At 56.6% G+C, this 20,571-nt stretch overlaps 3 protein-coding genes across 4 annotated transcripts; 2 read left to right on the forward strand and 1 right to left on the reverse strand.

Annotated features, from left to right (window-relative positions):
- Positions 1–1,942: 1,942 nt before the first annotated feature.
- NUDC (nuclear distribution C, dynein complex regulator) lies at positions 1,943–10,063 on the reverse strand. 2 transcript variants are annotated; one of them, XM_050326530.1, is made up of 9 exons: positions 9,914–10,060; positions 8,829–8,906; positions 6,560–6,760; positions 6,366–6,446; positions 5,803–5,916; positions 5,203–5,397; positions 4,679–4,762; positions 4,472–4,590; positions 1,943–2,788 (listed from the first exon to the last, which is right to left on the reverse strand). In XM_050326530.1, the coding sequence occupies exons 1-9, from the start codon at positions 10,007–10,009 to the stop codon at positions 2,737–2,739; spliced, it is 1,020 nt and encodes a 339-aa protein (XP_050182487.1). In that variant the 5' UTR covers positions 10,010–10,060; the 3' UTR covers positions 1,943–2,736. The 2 variants fall into 2 exon arrangements, with proteins under 2 accessions (XP_050182487.1, XP_050182486.1); XM_050326529.1 differs by lacking the exon at positions 1,943–2,788 and having other exon boundaries at positions 4,157–4,590; positions 9,914–10,063.
- Positions 10,064–11,423: 1,360 nt separating this feature from the next.
- NR0B2 (nuclear receptor subfamily 0 group B member 2) lies at positions 11,424–13,230 on the forward strand. Its single transcript, XM_050326541.1, has 2 exons — positions 11,424–12,002; positions 12,576–13,230. The coding sequence occupies exons 1-2, from the start codon at positions 11,495–11,497 to the stop codon at positions 12,836–12,838; spliced, it is 771 nt and encodes a 256-aa protein (XP_050182498.1). The 5' UTR covers positions 11,424–11,494; the 3' UTR covers positions 12,839–13,230.
- A 1,992-nt stretch (positions 13,231–15,222) lies between these two features.
- GPATCH3 (G-patch domain containing 3) lies at positions 15,223–19,604 on the forward strand. Its single transcript, XM_050326521.1, has 7 exons — positions 15,223–15,553; positions 15,806–16,224; positions 17,403–17,577; positions 18,031–18,090; positions 18,341–18,462; positions 18,639–18,766; positions 19,220–19,604. Exons 1-7 carry the CDS (start codon positions 15,223–15,225, stop codon positions 19,437–19,439), a joined length of 1,455 nt encoding a protein of 484 aa, XP_050182478.1. The 3' UTR covers positions 19,440–19,604.
- Positions 19,605–20,571: the final 967 nt, after the last annotated feature.

Raw genomic sequence — 20,571 nt, forward strand, 5'->3', positions numbered from 1 at the left:
ATGTGCCAGCAGCTCCAGCTCCGGCGGGTGGCAGCACCAAAACAGCTTCTCCAGGTGACCTGGCGCAGGTGTGGAAAGACAAGAAGGACCTTTATCACCTGACACCCTCCAGCAGGGCCATTCCCAGCCTCGGGAAGCATCTGCAGGGACAAGGATGTGTTTGTAGGGTTTGGATCCCAGTGTCCCTCAGCATTTCCCTGCTCCGTGGTCTCCAGAAACTCAGAGTGAGGGGGGGGTTTGCATTGTCAGAGCCTGGTTTATTCCAGGGGGAACTGCCTTTGGAAGCAAAAGGGTGCTCCTGATTCACCTTGGCCTGGGGGGAAATCGGTGGCAGCGGGGTGTTTGCAGAGGACAAGGCCATCGGGAGAAACACCTTCTGTTCCGCTGGCTCCAGGGGCTGAAGTCCAGGGATGGCACTGGGATCGGCTGTGGTTCACAAACACGGCCCCCCCGGCCGTTCACCCCCGCTGGGTTCGCAGCAGCAGCAGCAATGGCCTCGTTCTCCCAGGGCTGTTTGCCTTCTCCTTTTATCCCCCTGAAAGGCCAAATGACACCCCTGCACCCCAAAAATCCTTCCCGGGGGGGAGTTCCTGTCGCTGCCTTTTCTCTTTGTCTTCTCTCAGCTGCCTCCTGCAGGCGACACCAGATCCCAGTGCCACCTGGAACCAGCACATTTGGGGTTTTCACAGTTGTTACTCCCAGCCTGAGGACAGAACAGCCCCAGGATTTTGGGGTTGGGGACACTGAGGGAGGTCTGGACTTAGAACAGGCTGCTCCCACTGTGCTGCCAGATCCAGGCAGCTGCCAACCCTGGGGAAAAGGTCGGGCTTGGAGCTTCTGGTGCTGGATACAGGGCTGAGGAGGAAACGGGGAACTAACAAAGCTACAGGTTGGGCTGGGGGTGGTGCCATGGACTCTGCTGGTTTATGACCGCCCTGGTGCCTGCCTGTGCTTGTCCCTTAGGAGGGGCCGGCGGCTGGATGAGGATCCTGCTGCAGGTGCAGAGCCCAGCCCTGTTCCTCCATCTCCAGCACCTCCAGGGAGCAGCAGCAGTAGCGCCCTGACGGAGCTGAGAGCGGGGTGAAGCTCCTCACACGCCCCAGGACAGCTCACCCTTCCAGCTCACCCGCCCCACGCCCCGGGGTTCAGTGCAGACACCGGCAGGGAGCTCGTTCTGGGGCTAAAACCTTCCAACCCAGCACGAGCTGGCTTTTTTTATGGAAAGGGGAGACCCTGTTCTTTTATCAGGGCCAAAGCATGGACAGGCAGGTGTGTGTAGAGAGATATGTGAGAGGAACAGGCAGGAGGACCTGGAGAAGTCCAGAGGCAGCTGCCTCGACCCAGGTCCTTGCTCACCCTCGAGGTCACGCTCAGCTGGGTGGGGGCTGTTTTTTGACCCCAGTAATCTATAAAACTGGCAAAGTGTTGTACTCCTCAAAAAAATACTCTCCACCAACACCACACTACATGCAGTGCCAGGCTGGACTTTGCCCAAGCAGGATTTGTGCCCTCCCTAGGGTAGGAGGTGGAAACGTTTCGGGAAGGACCACAGGAGCAGGATCTGGGGTAGCCTGGACTGCCAGAGCCCAGGATTTCGTGACACTTTCCTGCTTTGCTTGTCATAAAGGAGACCTGGGGCAAGGGTGGCTTCCTGGTGTGGTCATGTGCTGCTAAGTGGTGAGCTGAGCCTGGAGAAATGAGCCTTGGTCAGCCCCGAGGCTTTAAGGTGGGAATGGGGTTCAGCAGCGCTCCTGAGAGACATGCAGCTCCCACTGCCTCTTCCTGAGGCAGGGAGAGACCACCAGTCCAGAGCAGGGGACCCAAAAAGTATTTACAGGCAGCAGAGAGCACGACCCCAGCCCCTGCCAGCAGCCCCCCTGGCACCCCAGCTCCTCCCAGCCTGGATCCAGGACCCCTTCTGCAGGAGAAACCACACACTCTGCCTTGGAAATATTCCACTTTTTTTTTCCTTTATGTTGCACTGCAGTTTGAACAGATATGAACATGCAGAGTGATGCCACCCGTCAGCAGGAGCTCGGCACGGAGCGCAGCGATGCCCATCAGCAGGGAGAGAGGCCCCTGGAAAAGAGGCAGGAGACACATCCCAGCAGGAACAGCACCCCCTGAGCCCCCACACGTCCTCCCCTGCCCACACCACACACTCTCCTGGCTGTAGGACAGCAGGCTGACCCCTCCAGCTGTCCCACTCCTGGCAAGAACAGGAGCAGCAGCAAGGAGAAGCAGAGTTTGCTGCAGTAGCTGTGGGTTTGAACTGCTGTTTTCCCTTCCCGAGGAGGCAGCAGGAGAATTATTTCACAAAATAAACTGACCCTTGTTTTCACAGGAGAGCAGGAGGGAGTAAAACTCAGGAGGTGCCTTTGCCAAACTGAACTGGCAAAGAGTGGATGAGCAGCTCTGAAGAGCCCAGGGAAGCAAAGCAGTACATTAAGGACATATCCCAAAACCTCTCGGGTCTCTCAGCCCTAACACCCTTTTTTTATTTTGCTCTAATCCCTCCTCCTCTCCCCAGTGCCCTTTGGGAATTGTGGCAGATGGCTGGAGCTGCTGTGGCTGCTCCACACAGGACACTGGGGGTGACTCCAGGGAGCTGCCTCCACAGCAGGCTCGGGTGGGGACGCTGGAAGTTTTACTTGCCCAAAGGTGAGGAATATCCAACCCTACACATCCTGCCCCATTCAACGGGCTGACTGAAAGAGGGGGGTAGAAAGGGAGGGTTCAGTTGAATTTAGCCTTTGAAAAGTCCATTTCTGGATGCTGTTCCATGAACCTGCAGGGGAAACAAAGACAAGAGCTTGGGTGAGTCAGCAGGAGCCAGAACAGCCCTGTTTGGGGAGGGAAGGATTTTTGCTTTGTCCCCACACCCTCCACAGCAGGGAATGTTCTGCTGAGCTCCTTGGGACACACTCCCTGGATTACAAACACCTTTTCCTCGGGTCAGTGGTAGCAGCATTCCTGCCATCCTACCAGGTCAGCAAGTCCAGACACACAGGAGTTATTAATTATCAGACACCCTTTAGCTGTTACCTCTCAGGTGAACACGTGGCAGCTACAACACTGACTGTGGGGCAGAGGGGAGATTGTGAGGGCAGATTATGATTTAAGATCGAGCCTTGTCAGCTGGGGAGTATCTCCAGTGCTCTGACAGTGAGAACTCATGGAGGACGTGACCAGAGGAATCTGGTTTCATACCAGGTACAACCTGATTTCAAATGTACTGCAGTCCCAGCACAGTCACAGAATGGCTTGGGTTGGGAGAGACCTTAAAAACCATCTTGTTCCAACCCCTGCCATGGGCAGGGACACCTTCCAGGGACTATTTGGACTTAGGTTGCCACATCAGAATGTTTGGAGCCCCGTGCCCTGTGCCTAGGAGTGCTCAGGAGGGATGTGTGCATGCAGAAGCTCCCCAGTTCCTCCTGTGACCTGTTCTCCAGGGGATACAACTCATCACACCCATGTGGAGGATCCACACACAGAGCATAAGTCAGGGCAGGCCTCGCTCTCCTCCGTGTTCCCATCTCAGGCTTTCACCTGGAATGCCACCAGGGTGTTTCCACTTTCCATTTCCAGGGAAATCTGTGCTGCGAGGATAATGCCCTTGTTTGGCAGCCAGGAGGGCTCTGCTGGCAGAGATCAGCACCCACCTGGGTGTCACAGAGTCTCCTTTGGCCTGGACAAAGTCTAAACTTCCTCTCCATCCTCTGCCAGCCAATCTGCAGAGAAGCCAAACCTCCCAGAGCACCAGACAAGTGGCCTTGCCAACGAGGTGTCCTGCATGTGGACTTCCTGGGAGCAGAGCTACCTCCCCTTCCACTAACTCAACAGGCACTCAGGAAGCCTGGTCTCTGCTCTAGTCACACCCCACAGGGAAGCTTCTGGCACCAGAGGTAAAGCCAAAGGAAACATGGAGTCAGGTCAGCTACACTGATCCTCCTTCCATCCAGAGGTAAGATGTGGATCTGCACCTGCTGGAGAAGCTCAGTGACCCAGAACTGCCTCCACCCCTTTCTGAACGGCCTTGGGAGCCCCAGGAGTCATTTCCCTGCCACGGTGCATTTCTGCCAAACAGGGCAATAAAGCCATAAAAGTGGCTTAGGGACAGCTCCTGGTGGCAAGTGGCAGGGAGGGGTGATTAGCTGGGCTACCGAGGGAGATTAGACAGCAATTAAGACCGTGGTAAAGTTCAGCAGAGATGGCACCTCCAGTCCCAAGCATGTCTTCTGGACTTGAAATCAGCAGATTAGGACAATTCCAGAGCTAGGCTAATCCCAGAATTTCCCATTAGGCTTTTATAGACACCAGTGATCAGCCAACAATTCAGTGACTACGCAGATGAGAGCACCGGTGGGACTGAAGGCCAACCTGCCTTCTCCTCACATATCTGTGCCAAAGAGGAAGAGGAGGAGGGCTTGGGAAGGCAAAACCCCACAGATTAACGAGGTGTACCCACTTTTTCAAAATGTCTTGCTTCTTCTGTTCATCAGACGTGGGCAGGCCCATGGATTTCTGTCGTTGATCGTACATCATTTTCTCCACCATGCTGCGAGTTTCACTGTCCAGGTCTGACAACTGAAAACAAGACCAAAATTGGAACCCCTTGGCTCAAGGGAGCCCATTCCTGACAAGGCTCCACCCCATGAAACAGAGGAGTTCTCACCTTTGAGTTCTCTGGATTAATTTTCTTGGTGTTGATCTCCGGGTCTGTGGAGACCAGTTTGTTCCACCATTCCATCTTGTTGATCTGAAGGACGAAGAACCAAAAGTATTTTATTTTTCCTGGACTTGCTCTAGGAATTTTAAGTCTCAGTCACGGGGAAAATGCTGCTGGAATCGAATTTTATTTGACAGTTTCCTAAATATTAGTAAAATCTGAAGAGGAATAATGGGTTTTTATTTCAAACTACTTCAGGTAGTCTGAATTTTCACAACTGGGAGATCTGGGAGAATGCCAGATGTCACATGTGGGATGAGGTAAATGGGATTAAAAACAAATCTCACTGGAGAGGCCCAGAAAGGAGGCAGTGAGGGACACGAGAAGGGACACAATAGGATCTCTCCCTGGATTTTCATGTCACTAACAGATGTCAAAACATGCCATTACTGACAAAGCCCAGGGCTGTCACTCTTATTCCACCTGGGAAGAGGCAGCCAAGCCTGAATCCTCCCCCACCATTCCCTTACCTTCTCCAGGTGCACAGTGACTGTTTTACCATCTTCAATGAGCCAGGAGCTCTCCTCCACCTTCACCTCGTTGAAGAGCTCCCCGTCAATGACAGGAGAGTGGCCCTTCAGGCCGACCTTGAGGCGGCGTCTCTGCACATCCACCACCACGTCCTTCCCCTTCAGCCTGAAGTTCACCTTGAAAGGGATGGCCAGCTGGAGCAGAAAAAAGAGCAGATTTTGAGGAGCTGGGCAGTGAATTCTCTCCTTCCCCTCCTGTGCTGCTGTTCCAAGACTTTCTGCCTTGGTTCCACACAGCACAAACTATTTTCCTTCAGATCCTGAGTGAGTGGGAGGTAAAAGGACACAAGGGGCCATACAAAGGGAAGCAGATTTTAATGTCTGGTTAAAGCAAGGCCAAAATTTGGCAAGCTACAGCTTCTGGGAATTTTATTCAGTTTACCAAGCTCTCCCCCAGCTATTGAAATGCTGCTGTTAAGTACAATTAACAAACTTTACAGGACACTGAGACACAGGGAATGGGCTCCACCACTCTGACCAGCACCTGCTCTTATTCCCTATCTCAGATTCCTCAGATCCTGGTAATAAAGCAGGACTTACATCCAATTCTGAAAGAGTCTGTGTCCACCTATAATTTGGAAGGTCAGCTCCATTGCCAGAGTTGGGTTTAAGTTTTCCTTTATCCTTCTCATCTTCCTCTTCGTCATCCGTTCCCTGAGAAATGCAGGTGTAAAGAAAAAGGCTTTTCAAGTTTCCATTTACCTTTCACTTGTAACAAGAGTTCTTGAGGTTTATAAGAATTTCAGGTCAGGTGTTTGATAGCCACATAAATTTAGCCCAAAAATTAATAGATGCTGCAGTCACAACATGATTACAAGGAAAAAAAAGCAAAAAAACCCCAAACTGTGTTGAAATCTTTGGGAACTCAGTGTATCTTTAAAGAAAGTCAGACTGGACATCCCCTCCCATTCACAGGAGTTCTCATGATTGTCCAGAAATATATTTTTCAGCCTAAGGCCAGGCTGGGCAGGGCTTGCAGCAAACTGGTCTAGTGGAAGGTGTCCCTGCCCATGGCAGGGGGGTGGAAGTGGATGAGCTCTGAAGGTCCCTTCTAACCCAAACCACTCTGTGATTCTAAAATAAATTCCCCAGGTGAGTTTTACCTGTTTGTTAGAATCTGATTCACCTTCATCCTCTGAGGGTTTCACTGGCACACTGTTGACCTGTCCTTGTGCCTCTTTCTTCTGTTTCAAAAGAGAAGGAAACAACACTCAGCCAAGCGCTGGCACTTGCTGTCACTTCCTGACCAGGCACTAGATGGCCTCAGCCTCTTCAGCTCAAACTACAACACTCTCACCTGGTTGATTTCGAGCTGCAGCCTTTCTGCCTCCTCATCTGTGAGTTCCTTGATCCTTGGCTCGTTGGCTTCCTGCTTTTCCTTGGCCAGTTTGGCGGCACGCTCGGCCTTCTCGCGCCGCTCGGCCTCCTGCCGGGCCTTCTTCTCCTTCCGCTCCTTCTGAGCCAGCTTGTTGTGGTGGTTGAAAGCATCTGTGATCAGCTGAGAGACAGGAGCAAAGACACAAGGGCTTTCAAATAAATCCCCCATCTCAAAACCCAGATGGAGCCAACTGGGTCTGGCGGGGAGCTCATTCGTTCAGTCACACGGGTGTTGTGACTTTTTCCCTTGGTTTTCACTCAGGTTTTGACTGAAAAGATGGAGATCTTTTAATTGAAAAAGGGAGAAGAAAAGTAAGAGAAAAGAGAGGAAAAATATAAAATATCCCATATTTAAATAATTATGATAACACAGGAATAAAAATTCTCCAGGTATTTTGTCCTTTGTGCTATTCCAGCAGGACAAACTGATGCCCAACCCAGCCACCTGACAGCTACTCTGTACATCCAGGCCAGCTGGAAGCACAGGGACATCGGATCCAAGCTTTTTTTACCTGCTTCTGACCTTTCCCATGACCGGGCTTTTCCCCAGAGGGAGCTGCCACGACCGAGAAATGCCTGAAAAGCTCCCATGTTTTACGCTAGAGGGGCCAGTTCCTGCATAAATCTTTTCTTTCAACCTCCCTCCAAACTCCCCAAAGGTTGTTGTGACTACTGAGAGGCAAAATCTCAAGGTCCCTGGTGCCAACGGCCACGTGCTCAGAGGGGAAGCTGAGTACACAGGCAGGGAGCCAGAGCAATTGCCCCACGTCGATAAAGCCAAGGGTGCTGTGCAGGGCAGCACGTATGTGAGCTGAAGGCTGCCCCAGAAAACAGTATGGACAGAGCCTGGACATCCACCAGGATGGAGGATTTAGGAAGGAATTAGAGGGGGAAAATTGGATTTATACGTGTTTCAGAAACTTCCAGGGGGGGTTCGGGGCTTTTCTCCAGCAACTCGCAGTTGAAAGCCTTGTAGTTCGTAACCAAGCCTTGAGTATTTCTGCTTTGTTTCAGAGAGGAAAGCAGGATTTATTTACACAGTGCAAGTCCAGTGGCTCCTGGGATACAGGATCCAAGATGTGTATGTGTTGTCTCCCAGGCTCTGTCCCCAAGCCCACGATGATCCACGGTGAGGGAACTGTTTATGCTGCCCGAGCTTGTGGGTGTCACCCACACCCCCCTCACTCCACACCACAAGGGCTGCACCCAAAAAACCACACTGATCTTCCCACCCTCTCCTCTTTCTCTTCCATGCCAAAGGGTGAGCAGGAGTGGGGAAGCAGCTTCTGGCATTTTTTGTAGTGCAGAGCAGCTCCTCTGGAAGCCATAAAGCATTTTGAGAGGTGCCACCTGAGGACATGAACGCTTTTCTTCTACAGGCACAGACCTGACAGGGACAGTGGCCAGGACAGTGCTCACCTCTGAAATGCCACTCAGGGTTTCACTCCCTGGGAGCACAGAGCCCCCAGGAATTTGGGGAGATTTGCTCCCTAACCTAGGAAAAGTGACAGTGGGGTTTATCTTTCTTACCTGCCTCAGCTTTGCCACCTTAGGGACCGGACAGAGGATGCTACACCCCATGCAAGCAACTAAAAGCTGCCCTAACACATCCAACTGGTGGAGTTCCAGCAGTCCAGGAGGAGGAACAGCTGCTATACTGGTATATAGATAAGAAGGGAATGCTCAGGGAGCCTGGCCATTTTATGCTTCAATAAATATTTCCCTGAGGTAAAACTTGAATTTTTCAGCTTCGGAGCAGGGTGAGGGCAGCACAGGTGATGCTCTCATTCCATCCAGCCCCGAGCCAAAGGTGCAGCTGCCTGTGCAGGGGACGTGGACTTTGTGCTCTTCCTGAGGTGAACAAACAAGGTAACCCGGGGTTATCAGCACCCCTGGTGTGTCACCGTTAAGTCAGTGTGTCTGGCAGGTTTGCTTTCCAAACAAGCCTTTGGCCAGAGCCTGGCAAGAAAAACCTGCACTGTTGGTGCCATCTGAGCAGGCAATCGTGTGTTCCTCACCTCAGAGAGGGGCAGCTCCTCGATTTCCTCTCTGCTGTGATGGATTCCAGGAGGGAATCCACGAGCTGCTGGTGCCCCGAGTGCACCCAAATGCAGGGAAGTCTCAGCCCGGCACAGACACGGGTGGGATGTAAATTAAGAAGTTTAAAAGCTCAGGGGTTTGTTTTTTACCTTCTCTGCCACTCCATCTTCTCCCCCAGTGAAGAAATCTGTCTTCCTCCTCAGGAAGCTGAAGAAGGTGTTCACAAGCTGGTGGAAAAGGAAAGGCTCAGTGAGACCAGGTCACTCCAAGCCACCCCCTGTCTCTGGATCAGCCCTTATCCTTTGTCCTCTCCATCTGTGCCTGTGAAAAACCATCCTGGAATCAGCCCTGTGACTGTTTTCCTGGAGGAAACATCCAGCTCCTCGATTCCCACTTTCCAGAAGAGGCATTTGTGTGGTTTGCATGAAGAAAGGGGAGCAGATCACCCTCAGGTCCTGTTCCAGTACCCCAAACTGTTATCCAAGGCAGGAATTTGGGCAGGGATGTGAATATATATATATATGTATATACATATATGTATATACACAACACATTTTGCTTCTTTTGCACGCCTTAAAGTGTGCAAACTCTTTATTTTTGCACAATAACCACCAGCTGCCTGCCAGGGGTCCCCGATGAGTGAACAGTTACCAAGCAGCACCCCCAAACCCCTGTGGGAACACACCCATTCCTGGTTGACCTTCATTTCCCGGGAATTCCCTGCTGTGGGTGTTTTTATAAACTATTTGTGAGCGGGACGTGAGTGGGGGGCTCCCACACCCTCCAGCCCCGCTGCAGGGCAGCACCAGGGGGATCCCGGTGGGATCCGTGAGGGGGGATCAGCAGATCCCTGAGCACGAGGAGTGTGGCAGGAGCCACGATCGCGGTCAGGCCTCGCGGGGCCGGGGTTGTGGTGGGAAAGAGCAGCTAAGGGGCTCCATCCTGCCCCGTGGTGACCCGCGCATTCCGAACCCTCCGGGAAAGCTCCGGGAATGGCGGAGGCACCGGGGCCGGGGGTGGGGGAAGCGGTGCAAGGCCCGTCCGTTAACACCCCGTTAATTAATTAATTAACTAGCGGGGCTGCTCGGGGCCGTTATTCCCGCTCCCGCAGCACCGCACGTGCCTCCCGCGCCCCACGTGCCGGGGTGGAATCCGGGAAGGCCGCGCCGCACCCCCCGCCCGCCCCGTTCCTCCCGGTCCTGCCCCCCCGGTCGTGGCGTGGCGGCGGCGCTACCTCGCGCACGCCGCCCTGGTGCTGCTGCGCCATGGCGAGCAGCATGCCGTCGAAGCGATCCTCCTGCTCGGCCGCATCCTCCGCGCTCAGCCCCATCCCGCCGCCTCTGCCGCCTCTGCCGCCGCCGCCACACCGGGCCCCGCCGGAACCGCCACCGGCGCCCGCGGAAACGCGCGCTCCCGCTGCCCAACCGCCAATCACAGCGCGCCGCCGCGCCGCTCTCCTTTCGGATTGGTCGGAGGGGCTGTCAATCCGCGCGGTGCTCTTCGCGGATTGGTTGAGGGTGGTGTCAATCTTCCCCAGGGAGGCGGGGCGCGAGGCGCGTCGGGGTTGCTATGGCGACGGGCCGGGAGGGTTCCCGCGGCCCTTCGGGGGTCCCGGGCCTTGCTGGGAACCCTCCCGAGCACCGGGACCCCCCCCGGGCACCGGGACCTCCCCCCGGGCACCGGGACCCCCCGCCACCCTCTGCCGTCACGGGAGCGGCCCCGGCGCTGCCACCTGGCGTGCGCCCCCATCCCCTCTGCGGCACGCCGGGGCTGGGGTCCAATGTGATCCCTGGGGAGGTTCTCCCTCCTCCTCCTCCTCCTCCTCCTCCCTCAAAGGTCCCCCCTGTTTCTGCCGGTAATTCATGGTGAAAATCGTGGAATTACAAAGGTTGGAAAAGCCCTCTGAGGTAGTTGAGTCCAGCCGTTCCCCCAGTGCTGCCAAGGCCAGCATAACCCACGTCCCCAGGTGCCACATCCACATGGCTTTTAAATCCCTGCAGGAGTGGGGACTCCACCACTGCCCTGGGCAGCTGTGCCAGGGCTGGATAACCCCTTCCATGGAGAAATTTTCCCTAATATCCAACCTGAACCTCCCCTGGCACAACTTGAGGCCGTTCCCTCTCCTCCTGTCCCTTGATCCCTGGGAGCAGAGCCCAAACCCCCCCAGCTCCCCTTTTCTCTCATTCTGCCCATGGGAGCATTTGCCCTTCTCCAGCCCACAAAACAACACCTGTGGCCTTTCCTGGGCGCTTTCCTGGGTTCCTCTTTCCCCCCTCCCAACCACACCAGGAGCCTCCCGAGCAAGGCCGGGCAGAACCAGCAGCTGATAACGCGACTTCCAGGTTTGCTCCTGCCAAGGCCGGGCCGTTGAACGCCGGGGCCCAGACGGGCGCCCCGTGTTTGTCTGAGAGCTCCTGGCAGCTCGAGGGCCTTGGTGCCATGGTACAGCCTGGGGTAATGACCCTGTTTATCCTGTTTGGGTAATCCTGATAAGGCCCAACCCGCCTGGACTGCGATTCATTGAGAAAACGGCTGTTGACGCAGCGCTGGGAACTCGTTTGCCCCCGGCCAATCAGCCCAGGGACAGCGGGGCTGGTTGGGTGACTTGTTGTTTTTTTTTTTTTTTTAATGAGGGCAGCTTAATCAGGGCGGTCAAGGCTGTGGAGGGGTGTTTCAGTGGTGACCCAGCCTTATAAGAGCTGGCTGGAGCAGCCCCAGGGCTGGCAGAGCTGGGAGGAGGGAGATTTTCGGAGGGGTTTCACGTCCGTCTCCCACCGGGAGGGAGTTTCGCCGAGGAGCCGGCTCAGCTGCGGGCATGGAGTGCGAGAGGTGCCAGTGCCACGGCGAGGATAAGAACACTGCCATCCTCTACACCCTCCTCAGCCAGAACCTGCAGCCCGGGCGGGCCCGGCAGCGCTGCCTGTGCCACCAGCGCCGCACCGTCCGGCTGCGCACGCCCCACGTCACCTGCCAGGCGGCCTCCGGCGTGCTGGTCAAAACCATCAGCTTCATGAAAAACCTGCCTTCCTTCCACCTGCTGCCGAAGGAGGACCAGCTCCTGCTGCTGGACGGCTGCTGGGTGCCCCTCTTCCTGCTGGGGCTGGTGCAGGAGATGGTGACCTTCGAGGTGACGGAGGCGCCGGCCCCCAGCATGCTCAAGAAGATCCTCCTCAGCGGGCAAAGCAAAGGGCAGGAGCCTGAGAGGACACAGCCCACGCTGGCCGCAGTGCAGCGGCTGCAGTGCTGCCTCAACACCTTCTGGAGCCTGGATCTGAGCCCCAAGGAATACGCCTACCTGAAGGGAGCCATCCTCTTCAACCCAGGTGAGTGCCAGGCCCTCGTGGCTCTGCCGGCCGGAGCTGGCACCTGAACAGAGAATCACAGAAATCACCGAGGGTGGAAAAGGCCTCCAAGATCATCGAGTCCAACCTGTGAGCACCCCCCTGTCAACTAGACCAGAGCACTGAGTGCCACGTCCAGTCAGCCCTTGGACACCTCCAGGGATGGGGACTCCACCAGCTCCCTGGGCAAACATAGACCTGGAGATGCTCAGAGCTGGGCAGGTGTGAGGGCAGAGAGGGCTGGTCACCTTCTTCCTAATTCTGGTCATTCCCAAATGCAGTGGGAAGCGGGGTGGAGGGATGTCAAATGTAGAGGTAAAAGCCAGAGGACTTTGCCTGCCCTGCAGATGTCAAACCCCAGGTTCCTTTACTTGATTTTCCCAGTTAACTGCTCTTCCTCCCTCACACAGCATCCCTGGGGAACAGCCACATCTCAGCAGTGCTGTGTACATCCCATCAGTGAGACGAGAAATAGGGAAGGGTGGGAACAGGGGGGAAACCCAGGGCTGTTTTCCATCCTTCTTCATCACCACCTTCCCCTCCTCTCCCTCCCAGACATCCCCGGCCTGAGGGCTTCCCTCTACATCGAGAGCCTGCAGCGGGAGGCCCAGCAAGCCCTCCAGGAGCTCCTGCAGCCGCTGCACCCCGAGGACCAGGGACGCTTTTCCCACATTTTACTGGTGGCCTCCACCTTGAAATCCATCCCCCCCGCCCTCATCACAGATCTGTTCTTCCGGCCCGTCATCGGCGACGCCGACATCGCCGAGCTGCTGGTGGAGATGCTCTACGAGGCTCCGGGGCTGTGCGTGCCCTGCTGAGCACCCCAGGACGCTCCCCACGCCTTGCCAGGATCCACAGCAGATCCAGGAGCGGGGATTTCGGGGGAGAGAAGCGCTCCGGACTCTTTGGGAACTGCGCGTGTTCCGTTGGGGCTGAGGCTGGAGGATCCGTGCAGAAGCAGCTCCGGCTCAGCAGATGTTTACAGCGGCTCCTGCTGGCCTCCATTTCGTGGAGTGTGAGGGATTTCCTTCCCTGTTCCCTGTTCCCCCCTGCCTGTGAGCTCTGGCAGAGCCTGATCCCAGTTTTTCCCCTCAGTCCCAGTTCCACAATGTGAAATCATTGAGCATTTTGCTGTTAACTCCGAGCGCTGAGGGTTGTCCTCAGCTGACAGCTCGATCCTGGGCTGTTTGGTGGCCTCAGTGGAATCACTTACACAGTGGAATTAGGTCTGGGTCTGCCTGTTGTGCTTGAAATCTTAGAAACACTCAGGGGATACCTTCAGGGGGAAAAGCTAGAGTGTTAAATCCCACAGACTCACCCTCTTTCCCTTAGATCACATCTTTCCTCCGTAATTCCATGAAATACAACAGGACTAAGAGCACCTAAAAACCTGCTGCACCTCATTTTGGGCTCTGGGCTTACCTGTTTGTGTGATAAGTGAACCCTGAGCTGGGAACGCCGTGGAAACGAGCGGAGCTGGTTTAGTGGTCGATCCAAACGTCCCTCCCTGGAGTCAGAGCCAGGTGCACACCTGGAAAACTCGCTCCTCCTGCCTTCCACAGGTGAGGTGTCAGTATTTTGTAAGTGAACATTCATGTGGTTTGTATATAAGATGCAATAAATTATTTTTTTAATAAAATGCTTGACGTTTTGGAACAACAGTGGCGACTTTTTAGAGGTGGTGTTGAATTTGGGAGCGGGGGAGAGTGGGGAGGGAGAAAAATCTGCTGCAGGCCTGGCATGGAAAGACGCTGGAAGCAAAAGGATTTTCCATAAAAATCCATCTGGCAACGCAGATATGGGTCAAATGATGTCAGTGGGTGCCTTCTGATGTAAACCCCTCGGTGCTCCCAGCACACAGAAATTTCCAGGGCCAAATTCCCCTGGAAAGCTGCACCTTTCTCCAGGTGTTGAGCCTCTCCCAAGGTATCCCAGCGGTGTCGGATGTGGATGCTCTGACTCACCTGGACGCTCCCCCCGCTGCCAACAGGCACAAACCCTGCCCCATTTTCCACGGCTGGCACAGGGTGAGGTGGCAGGCAGAGCTGCACGGAGCCTCCCTGTGCCAGGGAAACAGCTGGAATCTTCGCCAGCAGCCCGGGGTGCGGGAGAACTGCAGCGTCAGCCTCGGCCTCTCCCTCTGCCGCTGCTCCTGGGGTGATCTCAGCCCCATGACGGCCCTTTTCCACGGACAGGGAGGCTGTGAGTCACAGCATGAGTCCCAGTGAGTCACTGGGCACGGGACACCCAACAGCCCTGGGACAGCATCACCAGTTCCCCCCCTACACGGCATGGGGGGCTGGATGTCCCCAGTGTCCTGAAACCCCTGGGGTTTGTGACCCACCTTGGGGCCTGCCTGGCCACTCCCTGCGACCCCCAGGGCCTGGTAAACACCCCCACACACACACACATTGGAGTCTGGGCCACCCCTGGGGTCTGGCTGTCCCCCTGCCATTGGGGTCTCTCTGTCCCCATGCCCTGTGTCCCTCCCCCTCCCCAGGATGTGTCTGTCTCCAGATCCCGCAAACCCTTCACAGGATCTTTTTGTCCTCAGGACCTGTGACACCCCTAAAGGTTCTTCTCTGCCCCCAAGGTCCGTGACCCCCCTACCCAGGGCCTGTGACCCACCCCAGGTTCTTTGTGTCCTGAAGGCCTGTGACCCCTTGAGACCCCCGTGACCTGAGAACCCTGCCAGGTTCTCTCTGTCCCCATGTCCTGTGACAATCCCCCAGGGTCTCTCTGTGTCCCCACAATTTGTGGCACCCCCCAGGGTCTCTCTGTGTCCCCAGGACCTGTGACCCCCCCAGGGTCTCTCTGTGTCCCCATGTCCTGTGACACTCCCACAATGTCCCTCTGTGTCCCCATGTCCTGTGACCCCCCCAGGGTCCCTCTGTGTCCCCAGAATTTGTGACACCCCCCCAGGGTGTCTCTGTGTCCCCAGAATTTGTGACACCCCCAGGGTCCCTCTGTGTCCCCAGAATTTGTGACACCCCCCCAGGTTCTCTCTGTCCCCGTGTCCTGTGACTCCCCCAGGGTCTCTCTGTGTCCCCATGTCCTGTGACCCCCCCAGGGTCCCTCTGTGTCCCCAAAATTTGTGACACCCCCCGATCGCCCCGCCCGCACTTCACTCTTTGTCCACCAGGCGGCGCCCTCTCTCCCTCCCGTCCCGCATGACGTCATCCCCCCGCGCCGCCGTGCCAAGATGGCGGCGCCCAGCGGCGATGGCGGCCCGGCCCGGTACTGCCTGGTCAGCGGCATCCCCGCCGCGCTCCGCTCCGCGCACCTCCGCGCCTACTTCAGCCAGTTCCTGGAGGCCGGCGGCTTCCTCTGCTTCCACTACCGCCACCGCCCCGAGCGCCCGCCGGCTGCGGCGGCGGCGGGGCCGCGCACCTGCTCGTGCCTGGTGTCGGTGAGGCCCGGCCGCGCCCGCCGCTTCGTCCGCATGTACTCGGGGAAGCGCTGGGTCGGGCCCGGCGGGGCCGCGCTGCCCGGCCGCTGCCTCATCCGCAGGGTCCGCCTGAGCCCCGCGGCAGGTACGGGTGGGCACCGGGAGGGGGCCCGTAACGGGCCGGTGTGTGTGGGGGGGGGGGTCGGACCGACACTCTGCAGCCAAGCTTGAAGGGTTAACGCTTCTTATGGAGCTTCCCTAGTGCTTTAAATGTACTACAAGGCCAGAAGAGCCCCTTTGGGCCCTGCTCATCCCCCTCGTGCTCGGGAGGGCCCTGTTTTACCCCTCTCAGGTGGCTTTTGGGCCCCCTCCCTCAAACATCCCTTCTCTTTTCCAGGCTCGGAGGCGTCTCCCAGCAGCCAGGACCAGACGGCTGCCGGGGAATGTGTGACGGAGGCAGAGCTGAAGCGCCTGCCCGAGTTCAACCCCCCCTCCTTCATGCCTTTTGGGAACGTGGGCACCCCCCTGAGCGTGTTCCTGGAGCTGATCCGGGCCTGCCGGCTGCCCCCCTGGATCATCAAGAAGCTGCAGCTGGATTTCCCAAAGACTGGCTCATCCCGGAGGTATGGGAATGTGCCCTTTGAATACCGGGACACTGAGACGGTGGTGGAGGAAGGAGGAGTTTACACGGCTGCAGGGGATGAGATCACCGAGGGAGAGGGGCCCGAGCCCAGCCCGGGGGTGACTCACCCGGCCCAGCCCCAGGAACAGGAGGAGGAGAGGCAGCAGGAGGAAGAGGAGTCTCACTCAGATGATGTAAGTGGAATATTCCAGCACCGTCCGAGCCCAGCAGAGCTCAGGTTTAATCTTATAACTGTATTATATAAATTACATGCCTAAAAAAAATGGGTGTTAGAGTTGTTCAGCTCTTGGTGTGTGGGCAGTGGGGGCACGAATCCCCCCCCCCCCAAAAAAAATAACCTGCTTGTCCAGAGCAAGGTGGTTGTAAGGGTTGAACCCAAAAGGGGGTTGGTCAGGGTTTATCCCAAAGGCTCTGATGGGGGTTTGGTCCAAGGAGCTGGTGCTGCAGAGCAGACCCTGGCAGATGGGCCCAGCTCTGCTTTGCCTGCAGATGAGGTGACCAGAGGCTCAGTTTGTGTGCTGGAAAAAAGGGCATGCAGAGCTGCACACAAATGGCTGACCTGGAATGCTCCTGGGACTGAAGTTTAGTCACTGAGAGGGAAATGGCCTTTGTGACAAAGGCTCCTGGAGCCCTGGGCAGGGCAGGCTCTGTGGAGCCATCCCTGCCTGGCAGACGCCTGTCTGGCCTGTTCTCCCAAACCTCTGTCATTACAGATCCCCAGGCAAGCCATTCCCGTTCTTTCCTCCGCCAGAACAACCTCAGATGCCAAATCTTTGCTGCAGTTCCACCCTGGTAGTTCCTCCTGGCAACAGCGGGCACAGAAGGCGCTTTGTTCCCTCCTTTTATGCAGCCTTCCCTTCTCCAGACTAAACAGACTCCTCCAGCTGTTTCTCACAGGCTGCTTCCTGGATCTCCAGCCGCTCTTTTGGCTGCTCCTGCCCTGGAAGGGCTGTGCCCAGAGCTGGGCAGGCAGCAGTGGAGCTGCCAGCCTGCCCTGTGCCCGTGCCAGCGAGCTGCTTCCCGGGAAACCCACGCAATCTCCTTAGGAATCAACCAGAGTGGAATTAATTCATTGCTTAGTGCTGACTCTGGGTCCAGCACCACCTGCTCCTTAAATGGGCATCCCTGCAGTGGGTGTGAGGGGTGGGATTTCTCAGTGCTGACTCTGGAAGTGGCGTCAGTCGGGGGATGAGCTCACCCGCACCCGTCGTGTCGGGGCCTGAGAGCTGCGGGCCGGGACCGGCTCTGTCAGCGGGGCTGTTCCGCAGGGAAGGGGTTGGGATGGGGGTCAGGGGTCAGGGAGAGGGGCTGTGCTGGTGTCACCCACCCTGTGCCACCCCCTCCCCTGCAGGACAATGACACCTGTGAGGAGTGGGAGCGGCACGAGGCCCTGCACGAGGACGTGACCAAGCAGGGCCGGGTGGAGGAGCGGCTCTTCGAGGAGGAGATCGAACTCAAGTGGGAGAAAGGAGGCTCTGGCCTGGTGTTCTACACAGATGCCCAGTTCTGGCAGGAGGAGAACGGAGGTAACGCTGGTGTTTGTGTCACTGAGGCCCCACTGACCCCCAGGGGCAGGTTTAGCCCCCTACAAACAGTCCAGCTGAGCTGCAGCCAAACAGCATCTTGCCATCGCTTTTTAACCTTCCCTTGATCACAATCCAGTCACCAGAGACCCCAGTGCTGCTGCCTCAGCCCCTTCTGTGGGCACTGGGGTTTGGGGAGTCTCTAATGCCATTTCAGTGCTGGGCACTGCTGAGGCACCACCTCAGGTGCTGTGTCCAGTTCTGGGCCCTCACTGCAGTGGGACAAAGGGGGGCAGCAGGCACAGGTTGGACTCGAAGATCTTGGAGATCTTTCCCAACCTTAATGATTCTGTGGTTCCTTCCCGTTTTGTTAGAGGAAACAGGGAGCTGGACCACCAACAAACAACTCTTCTGTGTCAGACTTCACCAAAACTGCTGCTTTCCTTCTCTTGGCAGACTTTGACGAGCAGACAGCGGACGACTGGGACGTGGACATGAGCATCTACTACGACAAAGGTATCAAAGCTAACCTGAGGAGGCTGGGAAATTCCAACCCTGCACAATCTGGGGAGCTCTTTGGCTCTGTCATCCTCTGAAAAGCATCCAAGACGTCAGTGAACTTGAAACGACGTTTTTCTGGTCTGGTGGCCAGAGCTGCCAGAAAAGAACAGGTTCTGCCTCCTCTGCCTGGTGCTCTGGGGGAAGTGGCAGAGCTGTGCAGCTCCCCTGAGCTGTGCTGCCCTGACTCTGGCTCCTTTCTCCCCAGATGGAGGTGATAAGGACGCTCGGGACTCGGTGCGGATGTGGCTGGAGCAGCGGCTGCGGGATGGGTTGGAGGAGGGGTCTGTGTCAGGGCAGCAGATTGGAACCTTCGAGAGATACACCAAGGTGAGCTCTGGACACCTGCTCCAGGGGCAGGGCAGGAAGGGCTGGGGTGATGATGGTGCCCAGAGGATGTGGATTAGGGGAGGAGAGGCCTTGGGTGTGGGGAGGGGGCAGAAAGCTCTGGGAAGGTGAGGTTGGGCTCTGTCCAGCAAGTCTGTGATGTTTTTCCCTCCTCCCAGGGCTTTGGCAGGAAGGTGCTGGAGCAGCAGGGCTGGACGGAGGGGCTGGGCCTGGGGAGCAGCAACTCTGGGATGGCTGAAGCTCTGGATAACGAGGGTCAGAACCCCAGATGCAAGAGGGGGCTGGGGTAAGTACCCAAGTGCCAGCCTGTGCTCAGAACTCTACCTGGGCTCTCTGTGGAGATTGTGGAGTTAGAGCAGGACTGGAACCATGTGCAGGTTCCTGCAGCACAGACACAGAGGAAGGACTGAGGGTCCCCACCCCTACCTGCCCTGTGGGGTTTCTGTAGGCTTTGTGGGGTGCAGTTTGACCATGAGGGCTGGCCAGGAATAGCACAGGGATCCATATGGGTCCACATCTTCCCTGCATCACTGGTGCAGGTTGCCCAGAGAAGCTGTGGCTGCCCCAGCCCTGGGAGTGTCCAAGGCCAGGTCGGAGCAACCTGGTCCAGTGGAAGATGTCCCTTCCAACCCAAACCATTCCCTGATTCCATGGTCACGTGAAGGAAGTGATCAGGGAAGCACAGGGATGCCTGGCTGCCTCACCAACCTCCAACCAAACCTTTCCTGCTTCCCTCCAGGTACCACGGGGAGAAGCTGCCAACCTTCCTCAAGGGGAAGAAGCCCCGGAGGGACAATCCCGTCGTCATCTCCACCATCTACGACGACCCCGAGCCCCAGGACATGGGGGACCAGCTGCTCCGGCGCCAGCCCCCCACTGCCATGAAGTACAGGCAGGACATGGCCTTTGTCAGGGCGTCCCACCCTGCCCTGGGCAACCTCAGATCCCAGTCCCACTGAGCAGGGACTGCCACAGCCCTGGGATCATCTCCCCAGTCCAGGCTGGCTCCTGGTCTCGGGGGTGGAGCAGGGTGTTTATATTTTTTTAACTTATTTTTAGAACATTTTTTGTTGTTTTATTTTAGATTTTGTAATAAAAATTGCTACAGCAGGGGAGTTTTTTTTTTCCCCCTGACTAATTGAACTGTTCAGATGAGGGGAAATGTTGTCTGTTCAGTGGGGGTTGGGGGTTGTGTTTCTGGGTGGGGGCTTAAAACTGATAATAGTGCTGGGATCAAGCAAACCTGAGTGCTCAGCGAGCCTAAAAAGCCCAAACTCGTATTTCAGGGCTGCCTGAGACCCAGGGAAGGACAAGTACAGGCAGGGCCGGCTGTGGCACCGTAACTGTCCTGCCAGCAGCTCCCTGCTGGCCACAGCTCCGCGGTGCCTGGGCGTGGCGATCCCACACTCCCGGGAGAAACTCGCTGGGATGAAAGGCTTGTCCTGGCAGCCTCCAAGGAATTCTGTGGGAGGCGTTTCCCCGCGGCCGGGCGGAGCGGGCGCTTCCCTGCACGGCTTCCCAACCTGCTGTGCCCTGTTTTCCTGACACAGGCACTCTGGAGAGGGGAGAGCCTTGGGCACAGTGACCCAGGGCTGCAGGGTTAAGTGGGAATGGGTGAAGGCCAGGCCTCGTGTGCTCTCATTAAGGATATTGCTGTGTCAGGGAGGAATTTCACCTTTCCTTTCTGTTGTAGCCAGGTGAGGGTTGGCCTCTTTTCCCAGCCACCCGTGGTAGGATGAGAGGACACAGTCTTAAGCTGCGCCAGGGGAGGTTTAGGTTGGACATTAGGAAGAATTTCCTCGCAGAAAGAGTGATTAAATCTTGGAATGGGCTGCTCAGGGAGGTGGTGGAGTCACTGTTCACTGGAGATGTTCAAGGAAAGAGTGGACCTGGCTCTTGGCGCCATGGTGAGATGGATCACAGGTCTGACTCGATGATCCCAGAGGTCTTTTCCAACCGAGCTGATCCTGTGATTCTCTCGGAAAAAGAAAACAAAACACGGGGGTGTGGGGTTTTGCCGACGCCGGGACTCGAACCCGCGACCCCCGAACCCCGATTGGGGGCCCCGGCTCCGAGTCCCTCCGGCCGCCA

The sequence above is a fragment of the Myiozetetes cayanensis genome, unplaced genomic scaffold (genome assembly GCF_022539395.1).
Source record: "Myiozetetes cayanensis isolate MyiCay16 unplaced genomic scaffold, myiCay2020 scf31, whole genome shotgun sequence".
In the NCBI taxonomy this organism is placed as follows: Eukaryota; Metazoa; Chordata; class Aves; order Passeriformes; family Tyrannidae; genus Myiozetetes; species Myiozetetes cayanensis.